This window comes from Physeter macrocephalus, chromosome 14 (assembly GCF_002837175.3).
Source record: "Physeter macrocephalus isolate SW-GA chromosome 14, ASM283717v5, whole genome shotgun sequence".
Lineage (NCBI taxonomy): Eukaryota > Metazoa > Chordata > Mammalia > Artiodactyla > Physeteridae > Physeter > Physeter macrocephalus.
In genome coordinates this window covers 82,482,710-82,505,291 of record NC_041227.1, presented here as the reverse complement: position 1 = coordinate 82,505,291, position 22,582 = coordinate 82,482,710, and the positions used below count along the sequence as shown (strand labels likewise).

Here is a 22,582-nt window from a genome sequence, read left to right as displayed (position 1 = left end):
GGTCTATGCAGGCATGTGGGTGTTGGTGAAGGCTGTGCCGGGAGGACCGGGGCCTAGAAGGGAGACCGGGAAATGAGACTGGCGGAGGTCTGGGGGTGGCCCGAGCGGATGACCTCGGGAGTGGGCGCACAGCGTTGCGTTTCGTGCCAGTGGCCACCAGGGGGAGCGCCGAGCAAACCAGGTCGTGGAAGACTCGTCCAGTGGTCGACCAGCCTCTGTCCAGAGAGCCCAGTGCTTGAGCCACGAGCCACAACCAGTGGCCCTGGTGCCTGCCCTGCAGCAGCCCAGCCTCCAGGCGGGCCCCCACGTGGTCCGCAGCAGCCCGCATCCGGGGTGGCGTCACCGGCGCAGCACCCGCCCTCCTGCGGGCTCCCCTTCCCCATCTCATGCCCCTTGGGCTCGCACTCCCCCGGCGAGGTCCTGCCCAGGAGTCTTTATCCCAGCCCTGCCTCTTCGGGCCCGAGGCCAAGACTGTGCTTCGGGCACCTCCCCACCCCTACGCCGCAGATGGGGGGGCCACGGGCTGCTGGCACCAAGGAGCCTAGGGGGACTTTTATGTGTATCTTCTGACCGGGGGCCATCGTGGATGGGGTCTGAGACCTGAGAACCCAGGTGGCCAAGAGGTCACACCTAGCCAGCGGCTCTCAAACACTTTGCAGTGTTTGTAGAGGATGTGAGGGGGGTGTCGAGGGGAGAGATGTGGGCTGGGGTCTTGGCCAGGCTGGTGTAACGGGACCTTGGCAGAAAACTGGAGACACCGTCAGAGGCTAAGGGCAGGGGGAGGGCACAGCCGTCTGCCTGAGGGGTGGAGTCTCCTACGTCCCGGAGGTGGAGGGGTCGGGGGCTCCCCCACATCCACCCCTCGAGGGAAGGAGAGAACTCTGGGCCCTGCTGTGTCGGAGGAGCCCTCCCTCAGAGCCGCAGGCAGGGAGGCTTCCCTGCGCCTCGCCTGCCCCGCACTGAGAAGGGCTGACAGCGTGCCGGTCTGTCTCCCAGGCCTGGCCCGGTGGAGCCCAGACGTTGGCTGCCCTGGACGGAGCACGGCTTCCCTGCCGTGGGACCCACTCGTCTCTCAGCCTCCCAGGAAATGACAGGGCCTGCTCCCTGTGGAAGGCCCTTCTCTTTTTTATATTCGTAAGTACTTTGTGTTCATTGCAGAAACCATAAAAAGAACAAACCTCGCATCATCCCAGAGATTATATTAACATTTTAATTCATCTGCCCGCATGATTTCCCTGTGCAAACAAAATCTTTTATAAAAATCGAATTGTAGGGACTTTCCTGGCAGTCCAGTGGTTAAGACTCTGTGCTTCCACTGCTGGGGGCCTGGGTTTGATCCCTGGTCAGGGAACTAAGATCCCACATGCATGCTGCAACTAAGAGTTCGCATGCCGCGACTAAGGGTTCGCATGCCACAACGAAGGAACCCGCATGCCACAACTAAGGAGCCGGTGAGCTGCAACTAAGGAGCCCACATGCCACAACTAAGACCCGGTGCAACCAAATAAATTTTTTTTTAAAAGTGCTTCCTACACCTACCCAGGGTAATACTTAAAAAAAAAAAAAAAAGAATTATACAAAATATACTATTTTAAAACTTGTCTTCCTTAGGTATGAATATATTATGAACATCTGCCCTTTTTACGGATCTGAAGCTATTTCTCGAATGGTTGCGCCTTCATTTGTTTAACCGGTCCTGACCTGTCGGGCCTGCGGGCTGCTCCAATCCTGTGCTGTTCACCAGTGATGCCCCAGTGAGGCTGCTAGTACCTAATGGTTCCCTCACTCCTTTGGTTTCATAGATAAATTGCTCTGCTGGAGCTGCACCCGAATCCATTGCCTCTCTCCCCCTCTGTTCAAGCCTGTGGCTTCCAGGATTCAATCCTGTTTTCCCTTCTTTGGCTCTCAGTTTCACCCCGCAGGGGAGCCCGTGTCTACGATGGGGCTCTGACCCAGCAACACTCCCATGGCCACCGGACACTTAGCTTGGACGTCGCACAGACACCTCGGAAGCTACATTTTTCTTCTTTTGGGCAGAGAAAATACTCTGTGCAATATGGTAATGATAGATACAGCTCACGATACATCTGTCCAAACCCACAGAATATACAAGACCAGGGGTGAGCCTCATGTGAACTCTGGGCTCTGGGTGGTGACGACGTGTCCGCGCTGCTTCATCAGCGGTAACAGATGTACTGTCTGGTGGGGTGTTGACGGTGGGGAAGCTGTGCGTGCGGGGGGCAGGGCGTGCGCAGGAGCTTCCTGTGTCTTCCACCCCAGTTCTGCTGTGCCTAAAACTGCTCTAAAAAATAGTCTTAACTTTAAACAATGAAATATATTAGGCATACAAAAATAAACAAAAATACTTAACACCTGTGTTCCCTCCACCCAGCTTTAGAAATTACATACCTAGAAAGCCCTTGGTGCATTCTTCTCCCCACCCCCATCTCTTCCTCCCCCTGCCCCCAAAGGTTACCGCTGTCCTGATTCGGCTTTGTCGTCCTCCACCCATGTCTCTCAGCAAGTCCAGCCTTGCTCACTTTAAAGCCGGAGCTGGTTCACACCTGGACGAGCGCTGGGGCCACCTCCCCTGACCCACTGCACAGGGCCTCCACCCAGCTCCCCGAGAGCCTCTGCCATCTCTGTCCCTGCGGGCTGGGGTCTCTGTGAGGGCGAGGGTCGCCTCTGCCCTTTGTCCACCGTGGCTCCCGCCCCAGTACCCGGGGCAGGGGGCTCAGTAGAGGGTGTCCATGCATTTGCTACATTACTGGGTCCATGTGGATGGGATTCTTTTTTTCAGTATTTATATTTTCTGATTAAAATAGAAAAAAAAGGGGGCGAAGGGTAAGGGCAACAGAAGGTACACTGTGCTGATACAGAGACTTTAAATTCTAGTCAGAGTTAAGGTCCATGTTAAAGGTCAACTGATGGTTCCAAGGAAATAACTACACGGAGTCTCGTTGAGACATACATGAGCTGAGTCTCACCATTAGCCGCAATAATGTAGGAAAACAGCTCTCCGCGAAATTGGAGTCCACACTTGTCAGGCACGGGAAGGGACAAGTCTGGAGAAATGGGTTCTCTCCATGCCCCCGTGACAAAGAAGGCTCCTGGTTTGACGGGACGAGTAGCTCTGGTTCCCAGATGGCGTCCACAGCTCAGAGCCGAGTTTAGCAGTGGAACTGAGTGGAGAACTTGGGCACACACACAACGTAAAATTTACCATCTTCGTCATTTGTAAGTGCACGGTTCAGTGTCATTAAGTACGTTCACGTTGTTGTGCGTCCGTCCCCACCATCATCTCCAGAACTTTCTCATCTTCCCAAACTGAAACTCTGTCCCCATTAAACCCTCACTCTCCACCCCTCCCCCAGCCCCTGGCACACACCCCCACCCCACCTTCTGTCTCTGTGGATTTGATGACTCCAGGGACCTCATACAAGTGGAGTCATACAGTGCTCGTCCTTCTGTGACTGGCTATTTCACTCAGCACAGTGCCCTCTGCGTTCATCCTGCTTGAGCAGGTGTAAGGATTTCCCCCCGCTTATTTTTTAAAATTTGTTTATTTATTTATTTTTGGCCGCGTTGGGTCTTTGTTGCTGCACGAGGGCTTTATCTAGTTGCGGCGAGCGGGGGCTGCTCGTTGCGGAGCACGGGCTCTAGGCGCGTGGGCTTAGTTGCTCCGCAGCATGTGGGATCTTCCCGGACCAGGGCTCGAACACGTGTCCCCGGCATTGGCAGGCGGATTCTTAACCACTGCGCCACCAGGGAAGTACACCCCTTTTTTTTTTTTTTTAATATTTTTTTAAAATTTATTTATTTGGTTGCACCGGCTTGCAGAAGGCGGGCTCCTTCGTTGTGGCGTGAGGCCTCTTAGTTGCAGCACGCATGCAGGATCTAGTTCCCTGACCAGGCAGCGAACCTCGGGTCCCCTGCATTGGGAGTGCTGAGTCTTATCCGATAGACCACCAGGGCAGTCCCCAGGATTTCCTCCCTTTTTCAAGGCTGGATGATGCCCCGCTGTAGTGCAGATGGTTTTGACCGGGCCGTGTTCCCTATAGCGGCTCCGCAGTCCCAAGAGCGGCTGCCGGCCCCTCCCCAGCATCACCAGGATGGACTCGGGAGACCAGCATGTGTGCCAGTGTGGGAATGTCCAGCTCTCCAGCCACGCCCCAGGGCCTGAAACGCCCCCTCCCTCTGGGCTCTGTCTGTCCTTCCTTTGTGCACTCTAGCCCTTCGCCCCGTGGAGACCTTGCTCCAGGTGAGGGAGAGAACTGCTCCCAGCATCTCTCTGCCCTGGAGACGGGGACCTAGAAAGTGCGGCGACTGTAAGAGTCAGGGGAGTCGTGCGTCTGAGGGAGGCCTGTGGCCTTTTCCTTCCCCCCCAACGCTCCCCCAAAGGTGGAGTCCCCACCTCTCCAAGCCAACCGAGCGGGGCTCCGAGAGTCACCGAGAGAGGTAGGGGTGCCTGCAAAAGGGACATCTCCTCACCCGGGGGGCTTGCTGAGCTACCCTCTGTGTCATCCGAGATGATGGAGCTGGAAAAGCGAGCCAGAGAGAGACAGCCAGGCAGAGGGGGCCCCATTTGCACAAGAGGATGTGTGAGTTTCCTCCAGCTGACCGCAGTCCAAGGTGGCGTGCCCGTGGACCATCTCGCTGATACCAGGGGAGCTGCCAGCCACGTGAGGGGACCCGAGGAAGGTGCCCTGGAGGGTGGGGCTGGAACTGAGGGTGCGGGGAAATCTCTCCTTTCCCGGGGCCTGTGTGGTGGGCAGGAGCTGCGGGACCCCCGGGAGTCCCCCGAGGCCGTGGGCAGCGCCAGGTAGAGCAGAAGGATGCTGCCCTTGTCCCTTCTCCTCCTGTCAGCCCCCGCACCAGGGGGACGGAGCCTCGGGGGACAGAGCCTCGGGGGACGGAGCCTCGGGGGACGGGGCGGGATGAGACTGTCCCCTTCCTGGGGCCACAGACTGGAGCTGAGCTGGCGGAGGCTGTGCCCTGGGATCGAAGTGCTAACTTAGTCTGGATGGAGCTTTGGGCGCGGGAAATTGACCAGGAAGTGATGGAGCCGCTCGGAATGTTTGAAGGGACAGAAAGATTTGAGGAGGCGCAGCTGCAAGCAGGAATTGAAAACACATTGAAAAGCCATTTCGGGGGCTTCCCTGGCGACAGAGCTTTCAGATGAGCAGGGAAAGGGAGGAACCGCGACCATCAGAGAGGAGAGAGCGACATGAAGAGTGGACTCAAAGGTAATGGGAAGAAAACGATGGAAGGTCCCAGTCCTTCTAGTAAAATAGAGAGACTGTCAGAAGGGCGTCTAAGACAAACCCTCCCTCTGTCATTTACGAGAAATGCATGTAAAGCCGCAGGCTAAAGAAGGGCTGGAGGGAGTTAGGTGTTCAGACGGGTGCAAACAAATATAAGGCAGGACCACCCAAATTAACATCAGATAAGGTGGCCTTTAAGATCAAAACAGAGGAAGAAGAAAAGCAAAAATTATAAAGGGGATCAAACAGTCATAAACTTGTATGAACAAAGCAAAATGTGGTTAAACACACAAAGCAGAAGTATCAGAATTGTAAGGACAGCTGGATAATATACCCAGGAAAAATCAGTACATTTGATTCAATAGGTGGAGATTTTTACATCTATGAACAGAAATAATACATCTCATTCGTATGTCCCTGGAACGGCTACAGAAATTATCTATTTGACCACAAAGAAGGCCTGAACCCATAGAGAAAAGCAGAGAAGAAGGCCATATTTTTATCATAATCTGAGAAAACTGGCAGTAAATAATAAAGGTGTGACGAATATAATATTAACTACTTTGATATTAGGAAACACACGTATAAAAAACACTTAAAGAGGCCATCAAGAGGGAAATTAAAAATTATTGGAAAGCGGTGAAAGTAAGAATGTTACATTTTCAAAACTCCAGGACACGGCAAAACCGTATTCAGTGGAAAATAAAGACAAAGGCCATCAGTATTGAAATAGGAAATCAAAAGTCAAAGGACCTACTTACCCAGTTTAAGTACAAAAAGAAAGTAGGAAGATGGAATTGAAATGAATCAGAAACCTATATTCACGCTTCTCTTAGAAGAGAAGTGCGGCCTGGTCTTTGCAAACACCGGTGAGCAGAACACCCGAGCTCACCCTGACTTGCCCTTTCTTTGTGAAAGAAAAACGAGATACGGAAACACACAAGATTAAGGTTCAGAAAGGAGACATAATGACAGAGTCAGGAGATTAAAGCGTTTCAAGGAAACTGTATTCAACACTACAGCAAAAATTCGAAAACCTGGAGGAAATGGGGAAGCCCAAGGGTGTGAGCCTTCAAGGGGGATCAAGGAATCGATGCCAGGTGAGGCCTGGCTCTGTCACTTACCAGCTGTGTGACCTTAGGCCAATTACTTAGCCTCTCTGTGCTTCCGTTTCCTGTCTATAAAATGGACATAATGATAGTTCCTACCTCTTCGCAGTTGTGAGGATTAAATGAGCTCATCTAGGGGACGTCCGCATTATTGATAAAATAGTCTCTTGATGGGCTCAGAGCAAATAATAAAATAATACAAATCTTACAAGAATGTCCCGGGAATTAGATGAACCGCGTAGGACGAGAGAGAGAACTCTCCTCATTCAAACTGAAACAGAAGAGTTCTTGCTGGCTATACTAAAACTCGTGTGTAGCAAGAGGTGCCGTAAATCCAGTCCACGGACAAGTGACAGATCAAGGAGAGTACTAGTGACTCAACAGCTGTAACAGCAAGAGCTCTTAAACGTTGACAAGGAAAACACAGACAGAAGAGAAGTGGGGTGAAGGCCTGTGGCCGGCGCAGGTGTGACAACGCACCAGCCCGCCCGCCGGGGTCAGGGAACAGCCGAGAAGCGACAAGAACGCAGGGCACTGGCTGCCTGACTGGACCAGGGCCCGGACGGCCCGCTGGCCTCCAGGGACCGCCTTGCGGAAAGCCATCGGGCAACACGCACGAAATCAAAAATGCCAACACTCCTGGGATTCTGTTACAAAGAAAGAAAAACACCCGTAAGTTCAAGGAGGCTTAGGGAGCATCGGTCAAAAGCTGGAAGCCAGGTGGCTTCCCCGCAGCAGGGGGCATTCTGGTCCTGTGCACATCAAACGCTGTTGATGTTAACACTAAACAGCTGCCAGAGGGGACAGAGTGGATTCCGCGGTCCCCCTGCCTGGGGCACTTGTGCCCACTGCTGAGGCAGCGGGGCATCAGAACCCGTGTCTGACGAGACCCTGTTTTAAAAACAGCGAGAGCCCCCAGTGTGTCGTGTACGTTTAACTTTATCGGATGTTATATAAGCATTGGGGAAAACACAGGGGGTGCGCGCTGGAATTCTACGGGGTGCTGACAGAGGGCGAGGCAAGCCAGTTATGTGTGAAAGGAAAGGGCGGCTCTAAAAACTAGTCATCACATTGTGCAGGTTCACGCAATTATATTTGTGTGATCACCGTGCAGAAATAAAACGGAGGGATTCTCGCCCTTTTTAGAGTAAATATCGGACTTGGTGTGCGATGGGGTGCACTCGTGTTTGTCAGGAATCGGGGTGCGGCGTCCCACGCTCGGAGGAGCAGGAGAGCCAGGCGGCCCGGGCCTGCCCCACAGCGGGCGGGGGCTCCGGGCGGGGTCGGGCCAGGCGCCCAGCTCACCGTGACTTGCACTTTGCCGGGCCGCGCGGCCCTGCCCGCTCTGGCCCCGGGCTGCCCTGTGTTCCAACTCCGCCCTGGCTTCCTGGGTGCTTCCTGGGAGCCTGCACAGGGGAAGGTCAGGGTCGGGTGACAGTAGGGGACCTTTGCAGCATCCCTGGGGGGGCTTCCCTCTTGCTCCTGCTGACTTCCTGGGATGCACGCCTGCAGCTTTTCCGACCCAAGTCTCTGCCCTCAGGGCGGATAGAGGGGAAGGGACCCCCGGGGATCCTGCCTGCGTTTCCCCAGACGTGCAGCCGGTCCGCTCTCCTTGCCGCTGTCCGGGGAGAAGCTCTCTAAACAGTAGTTGAAATCCCAGTGTCCTCCCGTGGCTCTGCGCTGCACCCAGGAACCCAGGACGGCGGCGGGGGGCACCCCGAGGTCAGAACTGCTGGGCGAAGCCGAGTCCAGCCTGCCCCACCCACGCTGTCCCCCTCGCTCCAGCCAGGCCCCAGCAGTCAGCCCTCTAGGTCAGTGAGCCCCAGCACTGTGCCTCATCCGGAAGTTTATACGGGAAGTTCACATGGCGGGATCTCAGTGGGGAGGTGACACCCATGGTGCCAGGAGGGGGGCATCCACCAGGCGACAGCAGGGGAGCCGGTGCCGGGCTGGGAAAGCAGTGGGGACGACGGGCGGAGGAAGGGCAGCCCGCCCGGAGGCTGGAGGGTTCCCGAGGCAAAGACCTGGCGACAGTGTTGCGTTAGGAAGACGAGCAGGTTAGCTTGGGTCAGCGGTGCAGCTCACTGAAGCTCACCTCTTTCCGTGGATGATTTTGGAAGGAATTTCACTTTCCAAGGTCCTTTCACGCGTGTCGCCTTCTCAGGGTCCCGCACAACTGCTCGCGAGTCTGGCGCCCGTATTTTAACTGATGGGGAAATGGGGCCCCGGGAGGGTGAGCGTCTTTCCCGGGCCTCACAGCTGGGGACCCCTGAGCGAGCACTCGTTCACCCTGCGTGCTGCCTCCAGATGAGATTTTAAAATAAAAATCTTACTTTTGACTTGTTTTGGATTTACAGAAAAATTGCCAAGGCAGTGCGGAGAGTTCCTGGGTCATCTGCACGTGGATCCCCTATTGCTGCTGATATCTTGTTTGCCGTAGCTAGTGAACCGATGCCGGTGTGTTATTAACCGAGGCCCATGCTCTCTCCGGGTTTCTCTGGTTTGTGCCGAATGTCCCTTTTCTGCCCCTGGATCCCATCCAGAGACCACCTTCCATTTACTGTCCCGTCTCCTCAGGCTCCTCTGGGCTCAGACTTCCCTTGTTTTGGTGACCTTGACGGTTTTGAGGAGGGCTGGTCAGGTATTTTGTTGAACTTCCCTCAGTTTGGGCATGTCTGATATGTCATCTCATGGTTAGACTGGGGGTTTGGGTTTGGGGAAGCAGACCACAGAGTGGAAGCGCCGGTTTTTATCACGTGGTATCCAGGGGACATGGGGTCGCCATGACCTTGACCTTGGACACCCGCTGAGGTCGCGTTCACCAGCTTCTCCCGTGTAGAGTTACTCCCCTGACCAGTCCAACCTGGCCTCTTTGGAAAGAAGTCACTACACACATGCCACACGTAAGAAAAGAGGGTCTACGCTCCACCTCCTCCTGGGGGCCTTATCTACGTAAATGATTTTCAGCTCTCTGTAGGGGAGATTCCACATTTTCCTAATGCATTTTCCTAGTTTCTCAGAGTGAGGATACTGAATATGATATACATATTTTAATAGCTTCATTGAGATATAATTCAACACCATGTTATTCATTTTGGTGTACAACTCAATGTTTTTTTAGTTTTTTGTGCAGACATCCCCACAACCTAATCATGAACACGTTTGTCCCCCTAAAAAAACCCTGTACCCGTTAGCAGTCAATCCTTGCCCTCTGCCCCCACCCCCTTTCTCAGCCCCAGGCAGCCCCTAACCTACTTTCTGTCTCTATAAATTTGCCTTTACTGGACATCTCATATGAATGGAATCAATCGTACACTAAGTAGTCCTGTGTGTCTGGAGCGTAATGTCCACAAGACTCATCCATGGTGAGGCATGTATCCAAACTTCATTTCTTTTTACGGCGTAATAATGTTCCATCATACAGGTACACCACGTTTTGTTTATCCATTCATCAGTTAATGGACATTTAGGTTGTTTCCACTTTTTGGCTCCTATGAATCATGCTGCTGTGAACATTCATGTACAAGTGTTTGTGTGGACACAGGTCTTCCTTTCTCTTGGGTGTAGACCTAGGAGTGGAATTGCTGGGTCATATGGTAGCTCTATGTTTAACTCTTTGAGGAACTGCCTGTTTTCCAAAGTGGCTGCACCATTTTACATCCCCACCAGCAGTGTAGGAGAGTTCCGATTTCTCCACCTCCTCGCCAACACTTCTTATTGTCTGCCATTTTTTTTTTTCAGTACGCGGGCCTCCCTCTGCTGTGGCCTCTCCCGTTGCGGAGCACAGGCTCCGGACGCGCAGGCTCAGCGGCCATGGCTCACGGGCCCAGCCGCTCCGCGGCATGTGGGATCTTCCCAGACTGGGGCACGAACCCGTGTCCCCTGCATCGGCAGGCGGACTCTCAACCACTGCGCCACCAGGGAAGCCCTTTTTTTTTTTTAAATAGCCATGCTAGTGGCTGGGAAGTGGTATCTCATTGTGGTTTTCTCTTTCATTTCCCTAATAACGAATGATGCCAAGCATCTTTTCATGTGTTTGTTGTCTGTTTGTATATCTTCTTTGGAGAAATGTCTGTTTGAATCCTTCACCCATTTTTAAATTGGGTTATTTGTCTAATATTGACAAACGATCAAAGTTGAGTTGTAATGGTTCTTTATATACTCTAAGTCCCTTATCAGATACATGATTTGCCAACATTTTCTCCCAGTCTGTGGGTTTTCTTTTCACTTTCTTGCTGGTATAATTTGCAGCACAAACGCTTTGACATTTTTTAAAAATTAATTAATTAATTTATTTTGGGCTCTGTTGGGTCTTTGTTGCTGCACGTGGGCTTTCTCTAGTTGTGGCGAGCAGGGGCTACTCTTCGTTGCAGTTCGAGGGCTTCTCATTGTGGTGGCTTCTCTTATTGCGGAGCATGGGCTCTAGGTGCGTGGGCTTCGGTAGTTGTGGCTCGTGGGCTCTAGAGCACCGGCTCAGGAGTTGTGGTGCACGGGCTTAGTTGCTCCGCGGCATGTGGGGTCTTCCCGGACCAGGGCTCGAACCTGTGTCCCCTGCATTGGCAGGCGGATTCTTAACCACTGTGCCACCAGGGAAGCCCATGCTTTGATTTTGACGTAGTCCAATTAGCTATTTTTTCTTTTGTCACTTGTGCTTTTGGTCTTGTTAGCTAAGAAACCATTGCCTGACCCAAGGACATGAAGGTTTACTCCTGTGTTTTCTTGTAGAAGTTCTATAGTTTTAGCTCTTACATTTAGGTCGATGATACATTTTGAGTTAATTTTTGCGTATGGTGTGAGGTAACGGTCCACGTTCATCTTTTTGCATGTGGATATTCCGTCATCCCAGTGCCTTTTGTTGGAAAGACTGTTCTTTTTCCTCACTGAATTGTCTTGGCAGCCTTGTCAAACGTCAATTGGCCACACGTGTAAGGGTTTGTTTCTGGACTCTCAGCTCTAGTCCATTGATCTGCTTGTCTGTTTTATGCCAGTATCATGATCTCTGCAGCATTGTTATAGTTTTGAAATTGAATCCTCCAGCTTTGTTCTTCTTTTTCAAGATTGTTCTGGCTCTTCATTTTTTTTTTTTTTTTTTTTTTTGCGGTACGCGGTCCTCTCACTGTTGTGGCCTCTCCCGTTGCGGAGCACAGGCTCCGGACGCGCAGGCTCAGCGGCCATGGCTCACGGGCCCAGCCACTCCGCGGCATGTGGGATCTTCCTGGACCGGGGCACGGCGGACTCTCAACCACTTTGCCACCAGGGAAGCCCTGTTCTGGCTCTTCTTGGTCCCTTGCATTTACATACAAATTTTAAGATCAGCTTTTCTACTCCTGAAAAAAAAAAAAAAAAAAAAAAGCCAGCTGGGATTTTAACAGGAATTGCATTGAATCTGTAAATCAATTTGGAGAGTGCTGTCACCTTAACAATATTATGTCTTTCAATCCACAAACTTGTGATTTCTTTCCATTTATTTAGATCTTTAATTTTTTTCGACGATGTGTTGCAATTTTCAGTATATCAGTCTTACACTTCTTTTGTTAAATTTACATTTAAATTTACTTCTTTCTGATGCTGTTGTAAATGGAATTGATCCTTCCAGTTGGCATCTTCCTCGCTGTTCTTCACAGCTCTTCCTCCCCGTCATCCTTCCTCTTTCCATCTATTCACTTAGCCTGAGGAACCAGATCCCCAGGCTGGTTGGAACCCTCTGCGTAATGATAATCAGAACGTTCAGAAGGAGGGCGGGCATGGACTACGTCACTTCCTGTTGGGGTTGCTTTGGCTGCATCTCACTTCCAGGGAGACGGCTTGCATTCGGTGAGTGATCCTGGGCTTTGGTGGGTTCAAGGGCTTCTTCTGCCACCTGTGAGCAGTAAGAGCCTGGACCAACGTTCTTACGAGTCTCTGGTCCCCCTTATATAAAATGGGGAGAATAACACCCTCCCTGTGGAATTGTCACCAGAGGCCCCATGCGTTCAGTCACGGCACAAGTGACTGCTGCCTGAGTGCCGGCCGTGATGACCACAGGCAGCCCCAGGTTTGTGATGTGTCCCTGGAATAATGCCTCACGTCACACCTGCTGTCATCTGATGATTTCACGTTTGCCACTACAAACTTTTTATTCGTTCCTTAGAACAATTTCTCATAAGGTTTTATGCCATCACCCTAGTTCCCTGGCCACTTGAAACATGTAAACTGAATTCTGTGTCACAGGCCAATATAAAATCTCTCTCATACTCACATCATTACCATCAATCTTCCCAGCTTTATATAGTTACAAAATATAATTTTATAAATCCATATATATGTTTGTAACATGTAGCAGATATTAAACAATACATAATATGATTTTCTTATAGCAATTTCTTAAAGGAATAAAAACACAGATCGAAGGGAACTCCTCCCAGTTAACTGTTATCAGTAACCGGTGAGTCACGGGTTCTCCGACTTCACCTGGAGGACTTGTTACACCACCAATGGCTGGGCCTCATCCCAGAGTTTCTGATTTTGTCGAGCAGGTAGAGCCTGGGAATATGCATCTCCAACAGGTTCAGTTACATTTTTATTTTTTCTTTTAGTTTTTTAACTTTTTATTTTATATTGGAGTATAGTTGATTAACAATGTTGGGACTTCCCTGCTGGTCCAGTGGTTAAGACTCCGTCTTTCCAATGCAGGGGGAGCAGGTTCGATCCCTGGTTGGGGAAGTAAGATCCCACATGCCACGCAGCACGGCCAAATAATAATAATAATAATAAAATAAAATCACACCGGAAAAGAATTGTTCATTCAAATAAAGTTTCCAAATATTAAAAAACAAACAAAAAACCCAACGTTGTGGTAGTTTCAGGTGTACAGCAAAGTGATTCAGTCATATATATACATGTACCTATTCTGTTTCAAATTCTTTTCCCATTAATTACGTTAATAGCACCTTAATAACTGCGATGACACACGACTTTGTTTCCTGCCTCTGTGTCTTTGCTTTTGCTGTTCCAAGCCTAAATACCTCCCATTCAGCTCAGACTCCGTTTCCCTCCCTCGGGACTCTCATCTGAGGCCCTGTAGCATCTTGTGCGTATTCCAGCCACTATAGGGTTCATATTATTTTGAAACGTTCTGTTTATTCCCTCATTCATTTATTGAGCACCTACTATGTGTCAGACGGTGTTCTGGGTGCTGAGGATACAGCAGTGAACAAAGCAAATTCTAGTTGGAGGGTGTGGTGGTGTGAGAAGTGGCCAGGTGTGTCTTCCACACAGGCCTCCATCCCCACTGAGCAGACGCCCAGCAAACATCTGTTATCCCAGAGTCCTCTCTGCCCAAGCATCTCTGGCTCCGTGGGTGACCGACCACACTGGGGAGATTCCTGGCAGTCGGTACTGGTCCGTGGCCCTCTTCTCTGCTGTTCAACAAGTGGGCAGACCCACGTATTGGTGGGGCCTCGTGTAGAAAGCCCCGGCCTGCGATTCCCCAGGCTTAGAGATCTCACCTTGATGGGGCGTCTTCGGGGAGCTGCGTGCACGCTCGCTGTGACTGTACCTCCCCCGCCCTTATGTAATCAGGGAGGTCGGGAGGACAGCAGCTGGCAGTTGCACTTGGAAAATCTGGAAGCAGTCAGGTCAGGTTGAATCAATCAGCAGCCCCAGGCCCGAGGCAAACACAGGGGCTCCTTTGGAAGATTGGACCCGGCCCCGCCCAAGCCTCCACAGACACATTCTTGCATTTCTGAGCAGAACAAAAGCAGACAACCCCAGGCCTAATCCCCCAAACTGGGAGCAGAGGGCCGGATTACTACACCCCACGTTTGAAAACTGTTTTGTTCTTGTTATGCAAACTTCCTGGGCAGGGACTCCGAGGGCCCAGGGGGCGGGGAGAAGGGCAGAAGGGTCCTTAAATGCATCCCCTCTCGGCCGATGCCCATTCCTGGAGCTCCAGCCCCGGGAGAGCCTGTGTCGAAGGTAACTCTCTTCCCCGTTCTCTTCTCCTCCTAGAAATCTCTAGCTGCAGCCGGGCCAGGAGCGGGTCCACCTCTGTGGCAGGTCCTCCCCACACCCAGGAACATCTTCTGAGAATCCGCCGAAGCTCACGCCTGGCAGCTCGACCACCCCTGCCACAGGGAGGTAGAGGCCCCGGGGACCCTTGGAGCAGGGGGACCCAGGGGACGGTGGGCGAGAAGCCTTGATTCAGTCACCCAGAGGCAGCAGAGCCCTGTAATTAAAGGCACGAGCGGTGTGAGATAGAGACAGAAGCGGGTTCAAGTCCTGACTTTGCTACTTGCTAACTGGGAGACCAAAGACAGAGCATCTTTTGCACGTCTTTCGGCCTCACTTTCCTCATCTGTAAAATGGACTCGTAACGGCTCCTTCTTGGTGGGCGCTCCGACAGAGGGAGGGTTTTTGTGAGGATCGAGGGATGATGACACCTGGGGTCAAAGTGGCACAGGTGAAGCAGGCACAGGCGATGCAGGGGTGTGAGAAGAAGGATGGGTCCTGGGGGACTAAGTCCAGCTGCTCCCCCTGGGGCGTCAAGCGCAATGTTAGCTACTTTCCGGCGGCGCCGTTAACCTTTGTAATGACTGAAGCGACGCTGCTATCAACGCCGCCCACAGAGGAAGCTCCTTCCCAGAGACCACGTGGTTCTGAGTGCTGAGCTGGGGGCCGGCCCTCCCGGTCTCCCTCCCACGAGCTCTTCTGCCCTGAGCCGCCAGGCCTTGGTGGCCCATGGCCAGAGGCTGCTGCCCTGGTTTTTGCCCACGCAAGGCTGGGGTCCCAGAGGGCTCCCTCCGATTTCCCGTCGGACCTAGGGAGGGGGCCGTGGCACCCCAGGCTTGGGGCGCCCTGGGTGCCAGCAGGGCCCTCCTCTCCGCGCCAAAAGCCAGGGTGGGGGTCGGTGCTTACGGAGAGGGGAGGTGATGGGAGGAATCGCTGGAATTCAAGCAGGATTTCATATATATACATATACACACGTCCATACATATACATCTATAAAGGGCTGTTTCCATTTTGCAAAAAATTTATATATACCATGTATGATATATACACATATACCATATGTATTATATATACCATATCTACATCTCTGTATATCTACATAGATGTAGATACGGTATTTAACTTTTCTGTCAAATGGAAATAGCCTTATTGTGGTTTTTTCTGATGTCAGAGGTTACACCGTGTCTGAAAGTGGGTGGAAACCTCTTGGAGGGCAGGAAGAATTGCTGGGGGAGAAGGGAGGAGGAACACTTACTTTTCTCTGTGTCCCTTTTGTATCTTTTACATTTTCTACCATGAGCGTGTGTTACCTACTCAAAAAGGTAACAAACATTTTTTAAAAATGCAAGTTCACTGCAAAAAAGTGAAGCCCTCCAGAAGATGAAAATGAAGATCACCTCTAATCCACCCCCAACCTCCCATCCCCCCGAGTCACCACGCCGGGCGGGGGGGTGGGGGGGGGGCCGCCCCTCTGGGCTCTCTCGTGAACAGGCACGCACACGCCTGGGGTATCTGTTGTTCTGGAACCTGTTTTGTTTCTTATCCCTCATGCCCGGGACACATCTGGTACAGAGAGCGCCCTTATAAAGGTGTTGAAACACTTGTCCATCTCTGTCCTCATTACTGCACGTGGGTGCAGCAGACGTCTTTGAAATTGTCTTCTGCTGATGGACATTTAGGATGTTTCCAGTATCTCTCTGTTATGCATAAACCTGATTAACTTTCTTGTTCATGAATGTTTAGGAACGCTCTCATTTCTATGAGCTCCTGAATGTGGGCCTACTACGTCACAGAGAAATAGATTTTAAAGGTTTTTGCTGGGCGTAGCCAAATGCCTCCCAGCAGAGCCATCCCACTTCGCCAGCGTGGTCTCCTGTACGGGCAGCTTTTTTGTGGAAATCTGAAGCTCTGTGAGTCGGTCTGTCTCACGGGTGTTGCAGGCACACACGGGTTTAAACACCAAGCCTGCAACAGCGAGAGGCCTGCATACCGCAAAAAATAAACACCAAGCCTGGTTCTGTCTGGGAAGCCGCCAGTGCTTTTGAGAACGACGGCTCAGCCAGAAAGGTGGTGTGGGAATCCTGACGCTGGGTTTTCTTTGATCAGCGTGGGTGTGGAGTCACGACCCGTGTCCTCTGATCTGCTCCGGAGAGTGCCCTGGTTGGGTGCGCAGAGCACTTGGAGTGACCGCCTGGGAGAGTCGCCAGCTCTGCACGAAGGTAGAGGTGGGCATGGGGCCTGAGGGATGCCAGGAAGGGCCTCCCCCAGCACCCTGCCAAGAGCCCACCCTCAGCAGCTGTAGACACCCTTAGCACCGCAGGTCACGGCTGCCTGGTCCTCACCGCGGGGGTCTGTCATGTGCTCAGGGAGGGAGTACGCTGATGGCCAGAAGGGTCCAAGACAACAGGGTCAGGGAGCTGAGAAGGCAAAAGGCCATTTCCCGGTGCTCCCAGGGAGATCTTCTTCTTCCTATAAAATTATCAGTGAGGGTGGGTGCTGCCCTGGGGACCCCAGGTCCCAGTGGGGGGGCGGCCGGGCAGCGCGCGCCCTCCTCCCGGCTCCAAGGAGCTCTCTGTCCTCAGGAACCATGAGCACAATCAGCGAGGTGGTACAGCGGGCCAGAGCCGCCTTCAACGCGGGCAAGACGCGCCCGCTCCAGTGCCGCGTCCAGCAGCTGGAGGGTCTGCGGCGCCTGATCCGCGAGCGCGAGAAGGACCTCGTGGGCGCGCTGGCCGCCGACCTCCGCAAGGTGCGCCGCGACCGGCCGCGGGCAGGAGAGGGCTGCGTGCGCCCAGGACGTCGGCTGCGCGCCGCGGGCCAGGCTCTGCGCCCGGCTCTTTGCACGTAGCCCCCAAAACACTCCGGGCGCCTCAGGACCCTCTTACGGAGGGGAAAGCGCAGCCGCTGAGATGGGGCGCGCGGGCTTCTCCTTGCGTCCTGCGGCGCCCCAGGTCCCACGCGCCCGGCCCGCCATCCCCCCTCCTGGCTTCACTGCCTCCCTTCTCCACCCCAGCCCAGCACACGAGGCCACCCCTTTCCGGCCTCCTCTTTCCTTCAGCTCTCAGCCCCGTGCGGGCCGGGTTCTCCACACCAGGGAACAGCCCAGCCTGGCTGCGCGGAGGGCAGCCTGCTCTGCTGGGCGTCCTCCCTCCCTCCCCCCCCATCCTCTCCTCCCCGCTGGGCAAAATCAGACCCCTCCGAATTCTCAGCCCCTCCCCCTCGCTGCCCCCAAGTCACTTGGGCCTGCTTCCACCCTTCCATCCGCCTGAGGGTCTCTCGGATTTTCTCCTGTCTCTCTTTGGTGGCCTCTTTCCTGAAGCCACTTCATCAGGGTGGTCTTCTTAGGGCTCCGTCCTGGCTTCAAGTCTCGTTTTCATCTATAAGCCTTCCCGGACACGCCTCAGCTCAGTTCCCCCCAACTCACTAGTGACCCTCAAATCACTACTCAGGTCTGAGGTGCCCTCGTGCACCTCATACTCGATGTGTCCAACCTGTCTGGGCCCCCAGCACTGGCAGAAAGGGGCCCTCACAGACCCACCACTCGACGGCTAATCCTCAGTTCTGCCCCCTTGTGCCTTCTTGCCTGGCCCACTGGGCTGGGGAGCCCACGGTGAATGGCCCCCTTCATGTGGGCAGCAGAACAAGCCAGGCTGTGTCCAATGGGCCCACGTGGAGCATGAGGTCCAGTCATGTTCCCATTTTGCAGATTGGGAGACTGAGGTCAGGAAGGTCATTCAGGGTCACAAAGCTGGGAAGCAGCGAGCCAGGACCACCGCCAGCCCTGGGGCCTCTGCTCGGAGCCCCGGCTGCGTGGCCCTCACCCTGGGGCCAGCAAGCCTCAGGGAGCTCTCTCGCTGTAGAACGAATGGACCGCCTACTACGAGGAGATCGTGTACGTCCTGGAGGAGATTGACTACGTGATCAAGAAACTCCCTGAGTGGGCTGCGGACGAGCCCGTGGAGAAGACCCCCCAGACCCAGCAGGATGAGCCCTACATCCACTCAGAGCCCCTGGGCGTGGTCCTCATCATTGGCACCTGGAGCTACCCCTTCAGCCTCACCATCCAGCCCATGGTGGGCGCCATTGCTGCAGGTACTGTGGGCCCCGTTCTGGCTCGGGGAGCCAGGAGGGATCCCTGTTCTCCACTGCAGAGCGGAGGGCCTGGGGTGGGGGGCTCAGGCCTGTGCGAAGAGGCGGCCTGGGGTCAGGGAGCCATGGGAGGGTCCGGCTCTCACAGGAGGCTGCGGGGACCAGGCTTCCCGGTGTCCAGGCCCAGCCAGGCTCAGAGGTCCACACAGCCTCACCGCCCCCCATGCGCCCTTGGTCCCTGGGAGGGCAGAGCAGGGGGGTGGCCCCAGCGTGGCCCTGATCCCGTGTGCTCTGCAGGGAACGCGGTGGTCCTCAAGCCGTCGGAGCTGAGTGAGAACACAGCGAGCCTGCTGGCCACCATCCTCCCCCAGTACCTGGACAAGGTGACAGGCTCTCCAGGGCACACGGAGAACTGCGGCGGGGTTTGACAAATAGTGAATTCTTGCAGCCAGGGCCCAAGCCACGGGTGGGGTGAGGACAGCTGGCCACTCCCGTTGGGGTGACTGGAACCCCTGAGCCGAGAGAGGGGGTCCACTTGGTGGCGACTGCCCGGCCACGTGGGGAGGGGGCTATGGTCCTTTCTGGGCCTCACCTCTGTCCTCTCTCGGAAGGATCTGTACCCGGTGATCAGTGGGGGTGTCCCCGAAACCACAGAGGTGCTCAAGGAGAGATTTGACCACATCCTGTACACCGGGGGCACCGGGGTGGGCAAGATCGTAATGATGGCCGCGGCCAAGCACCTGACCCCCGTCACGCTGGGGCTGGCGGGCAAAAACCCCTGCTACGTGGACAAGGACTGTGACCTGGACGTCGCCTGCAGGTGAGGGGGCTTGGCCTCGCCGCCCCGCAGCTCAGGCTGACGGCAGTTCACTCTGAGTGACGCTGACGTGGTCCCTGCCCTCGGGGCGCCTGCGGTCCTGGCAGGGGCTGGGGGTGGGGGTCCCGTGCTCACAGAGGAGGTGCGGGAGAGGCTTCCCGCAGAGGAGCGGTCCAGCCGGAGCCCTGCCCGCCCTCGTGTCCCGCACACGTAGCCTCTGGGGTGTGGGACACCTGGCCGTGCGGGGCTCAAGGCTGTGAGAAGGGGGGTGGAGGCCGCCCGCCCGACACCCCCGCCGGTCAGCGGTGAGGTCACCGCGGGCCCCGCGAGCACGCCCGGGGTCATGGGATCTAGAAGCCAGTGGGGTGCTCAGGGGGCCCCCTGGCGGATGGCTCCCAGCAGAGCCCCCGGCGCCCTGACCCTGGGCTGACTGAGCCAGAGGCCTGTTCCCGGGGAGCCCCCGGCCGGCGATATGTCATCTAACCTGGGGTTTTCACAGACGCATCGCCTGGGGGAAGTTCATGAACGGCGGCCAGGTCTGCGTGGCCCCCGATTACATCCTGTGTGACCCCTCCATCCAGAACCAAATCGTGGAGAAGCTCACAAAGTCCCTGAGAGTGAGTGTTGGCCCCGGGGGTGGGTGACAGGCTGCCAGGTGGTGAGACGGACGTGGACTTGACCAAAGACTGGATTCTTTTGTTCTGATCGTGAAAATAATCCACACTCACTGTTGAAAATGTGGAAAAGATTAAAAAGCATAAAGAAGGGGGAAAAGCTCCACCCAGAATCCCACCAGCTAAAGCCAGTCGCTGCCGGCTTGGTGTGTTCCCGCCATTCTCCTTGCCGTGGACGCACGCGTCTGCTCCCAGTGTGACGTGCTCTCAGGCCGGGGTCACCAGTGACCTCGCAGCGTGTGGCCGCGGTGAGGGACCGCATCCTCACCTGGAGGCTCTCCTCCACAGGAGTTCTACGGGGAGGATGCCAAGAAGTCCCGCGACTACGGGAGAATCATCGACTCCCTGCATTTCCAGAGGGTGATGGCCCTGATGGAGGGCCAGAAGGTCGCCTACGGGGGCACCGGGGATGCGACCACCCGGTACATAGGTGCGTGCGCTGCCCTTCAGGAGAGCGCCGCCCGCCCGCCAGGGCTGCCAGGGGCCCCGCGAGCGGGCGGCGGGTGGGCACACAACCCTGAAGAGCAGACGCAGCCCCGTGGTGTGTGTCCGGGGGCCCCGGGCTGGCTCTGGGCCTCTCGGCGGGCAGGGCCTGGCCACAGCCCCTGGGAGGCCCCTCCCCAGCCCAGAAGCCCCTCCGCTCAAGGCCTAGAGGAGGCGTCACCTCCTGTGCATCTCGGCAGCTTCAGCAGAGGCCACAGGAGCCCCAGCTGTGCCGAGCGGGAGGGCCAGCAGACGGGGCCCCACTTGGCCGCCAAGTTGCCAGGAGGCTGAAGAGCTCCAGCAGGGCTCACGTGGCCAGCGGGGCACAGGGCCCGCCCCCTGAAGTGTGGAGCCCGGGCTCCCCCCGTATAGGTGAATCCAGGGTTCTCTCCGTGGTCCGCCGGGATGGAGCCTGGCAGGAGGAGGCCCCGTGCCCGCCGCCCCCCCCACCCCTCTAAGCCTTGCTGCCTTGTCTGTAAAGGGCTGGGGGAGAAACCAGACGCCTGGGCTGGGGTCTCTGCGCTGGCTGACGCCGGCTTCTTCCCTCTCCAGCCCCCACCATCCTCGTGGACGTGGACCCCCAGTCCCCGGTGATGCAGGAGGAGGTCTTCGGGCCCATAATGCCCATCGTATGCGTGCGCAGCCTGGAGGAAGCCATCCAGTTCATCAGCCAGCGCGAGAAGCCCCTGGCCCTCTACGTGTTCTCCCTAAACGACAAGGTGAGCCGGGGGCTCTCCTCCCGGCTCCTGGGGCCCTGGGCGCGCCGCTCCTGCAGACGGGGTCCAGGGGTTCACAGAGCTGGGAGCAAGTCCCAGCTTCACAGCTCACCGCGAGCCGCTTAACCTTCCTGAGCCCCTTTCCTCTCAGCTCTGAAATCAGGACAGAGCGTTGAATGAGATGATGGTGCGCCCCTCGGTGCCGCGCACGCGCACGCCGTCCTGGGAACAGCTGCTCTTACCGTCTCCCCACGAGACTACGTGGAGAGAGTGGGGAACCCAGACTGGGGCCGGGGCTCTGCCTTCACCGTCCCTGCGGCTCCAGGACAGCGGGGAGGGGCTGGGTGGCCCGGAGGCCGCAGGCTGAGCCCCGGGCTATTGCAGGTGATTAAGAAGATGATCGCGGAGACTTCTAGTGGCGGCGTGACGGCCAACGACGTCATCGCCCACAGCACCGTGCCCTCGCTGCCCTACGGGGGCGTGGGTGAGTCTGGGGCCGAGCTCACGGCCCACTGCCCCCCGCGGGCGTCCCCCCCGGGCTGGGCCTCAGACTCCCACTGACCTGTCCCTCAGCCGCCACATCCATCAGCCACATTCAACCTGGAGACCCCAGAGGGTCCCAGAGGTCCCCTGGGGCCTGAGAGGCCGCTCGCGCCGGAGGTCGCAGCGCCACCTCGTGGCGGGGCTGGGATGGGGCTCTTCCTGGCCACTGTTCCCGCGTGGATGCCTCGGCGGACAGCCCGGGCATCGGGGGCCCCCAGGCGGCTCGGAGAAGGGGCCTCGGGGCCACGCTGAGCCGGCTCTCCCGCAGGGGCCAGCGGCATGGGGTCCTACCATGGCAGGAGCAGCTTCGAGACCTTCTCCCACCGCCGCTCTTGCCTGGTGAGGCCTCTGCTGAATGAGGAGGCCCTCAGAGCCAGATACCCCCCGAGCCCGGCCAAGGTGAGAGGCGGGCCGGCAGTTCGGGGAGCCGCCGGGCCCCGGGCAAGGGCCTCACCACGCCTCGTGTCCCCCACAGATGCCCCGTCACTGAAGCGCTGCCCTGGCCTCGCTGTGCTGCGTCCTCGGACGGCTGCTCCTGGCACCCCTTTTGCTCCGAGGGCGTCCTCGCCTCCCTCGCTAGAATAGAGACCAATAAAGTTTCCCAGCAGCCCAGGAACGTGCGTGCGTGCGTGTCTCTGCGGCCCCGCCCCCCGCCCTCTCTGGTTCCCCCGTTCCCCTCCAGCCCCCGGAGCCTCACTTTAGCCCCAGGGCCCCGGGACTTGGGGACGTCAGCTCCAATTCAGGTGTGTCCAGCGGAGGGGTGACCACGGAGGCCAAGGCGGGCGTCCCTGGTGAGACCCACGGTGGCGGTCAACACGACCCCCCGGGTGACTCCAGAGTGATGGTCCTGGGGCCGGAGGATGGGGAGCCGGGGGCAGCCCCAGGACGCTCAGTGCCG

The 22,582-nt window shown here is 55.9% G+C and overlaps 2 protein-coding genes across 6 annotated transcripts in view; both read left to right on the top strand.

Annotated features, from left to right (window-relative positions):
• The window catches only part of ULK2 (unc-51 like autophagy activating kinase 2), an 81,322-nt gene extending 72,542 nt beyond the window's left edge, over positions 1 to 8,780 (top strand). For 3 of the 4 annotated variants that reach the window (XM_024127627.3, XM_024127629.3, XM_024127630.3), the window contains exons 35-37: positions 997 to 1,134; positions 1,612 to 1,754; positions 8,731 to 8,780. The gene's annotated coding sequence lies outside the window, so the exon portion shown is untranslated. Of the gene's footprint in view, positions 1 to 996; positions 1,135 to 1,611; positions 1,755 to 1,909; positions 2,427 to 8,730 lie in introns of those variants that run through there. The other variant, XM_028499919.2, reaches the window with a different exon arrangement.
• ALDH3A1 (aldehyde dehydrogenase 3 family member A1) lies at positions 6,750 to 22,292 on the top strand. Of its 2 annotated transcripts, none has more exons than XM_028499947.2 (12): positions 6,750 to 7,045; positions 16,469 to 16,581; positions 16,945 to 17,111; positions 18,223 to 18,454; positions 18,749 to 18,834; positions 19,063 to 19,271; positions 19,768 to 19,885; positions 20,231 to 20,372; positions 20,978 to 21,144; positions 21,526 to 21,625; positions 21,953 to 22,083; positions 22,160 to 22,292. In XM_028499947.2, exons 3-12 carry the CDS (start codon positions 16,950 to 16,952, stop codon positions 22,172 to 22,174), a joined length of 1,362 nt encoding a protein of 453 aa, XP_028355748.1. In that variant the 5' UTR covers positions 6,750 to 7,045; positions 16,469 to 16,581; positions 16,945 to 16,949; the 3' UTR covers positions 22,175 to 22,292. The 2 variants fall into 2 exon arrangements, with proteins under 2 accessions (XP_028355748.1, XP_028355749.1); XM_028499948.1 differs by having other exon boundaries at positions 6,859 to 7,045; positions 16,469 to 16,587.
• Positions 22,293 to 22,582: the final 290 nt, after the last annotated feature.

What these genes read in the sequence shown, in the direction of transcription:
- ALDH3A1 (XM_028499947.2), top strand. Translation starts at nt 16,950, where the DNA reads ATGAGCACAATCAGCGAGGTGGTACAGCGGGCCAGAGCCGCCTTCAAC. An exon ending in TGGCCGCCGACCTCCGCAAG is followed by an intron (nt 17,112 to 18,222) that starts GTGCGCCGCGAC and finishes CTCTCGCTGTAG; the next exon opens with AACGAATGGACCGCCTACTA. An exon ending in GCTGCCCTACGGGGGCGTGG is followed by an intron (nt 21,626 to 21,952) that starts GTGAGTCTGGGG and finishes GCTCTCCCGCAG; the next exon opens with GGGCCAGCGGCATGGGGTCC.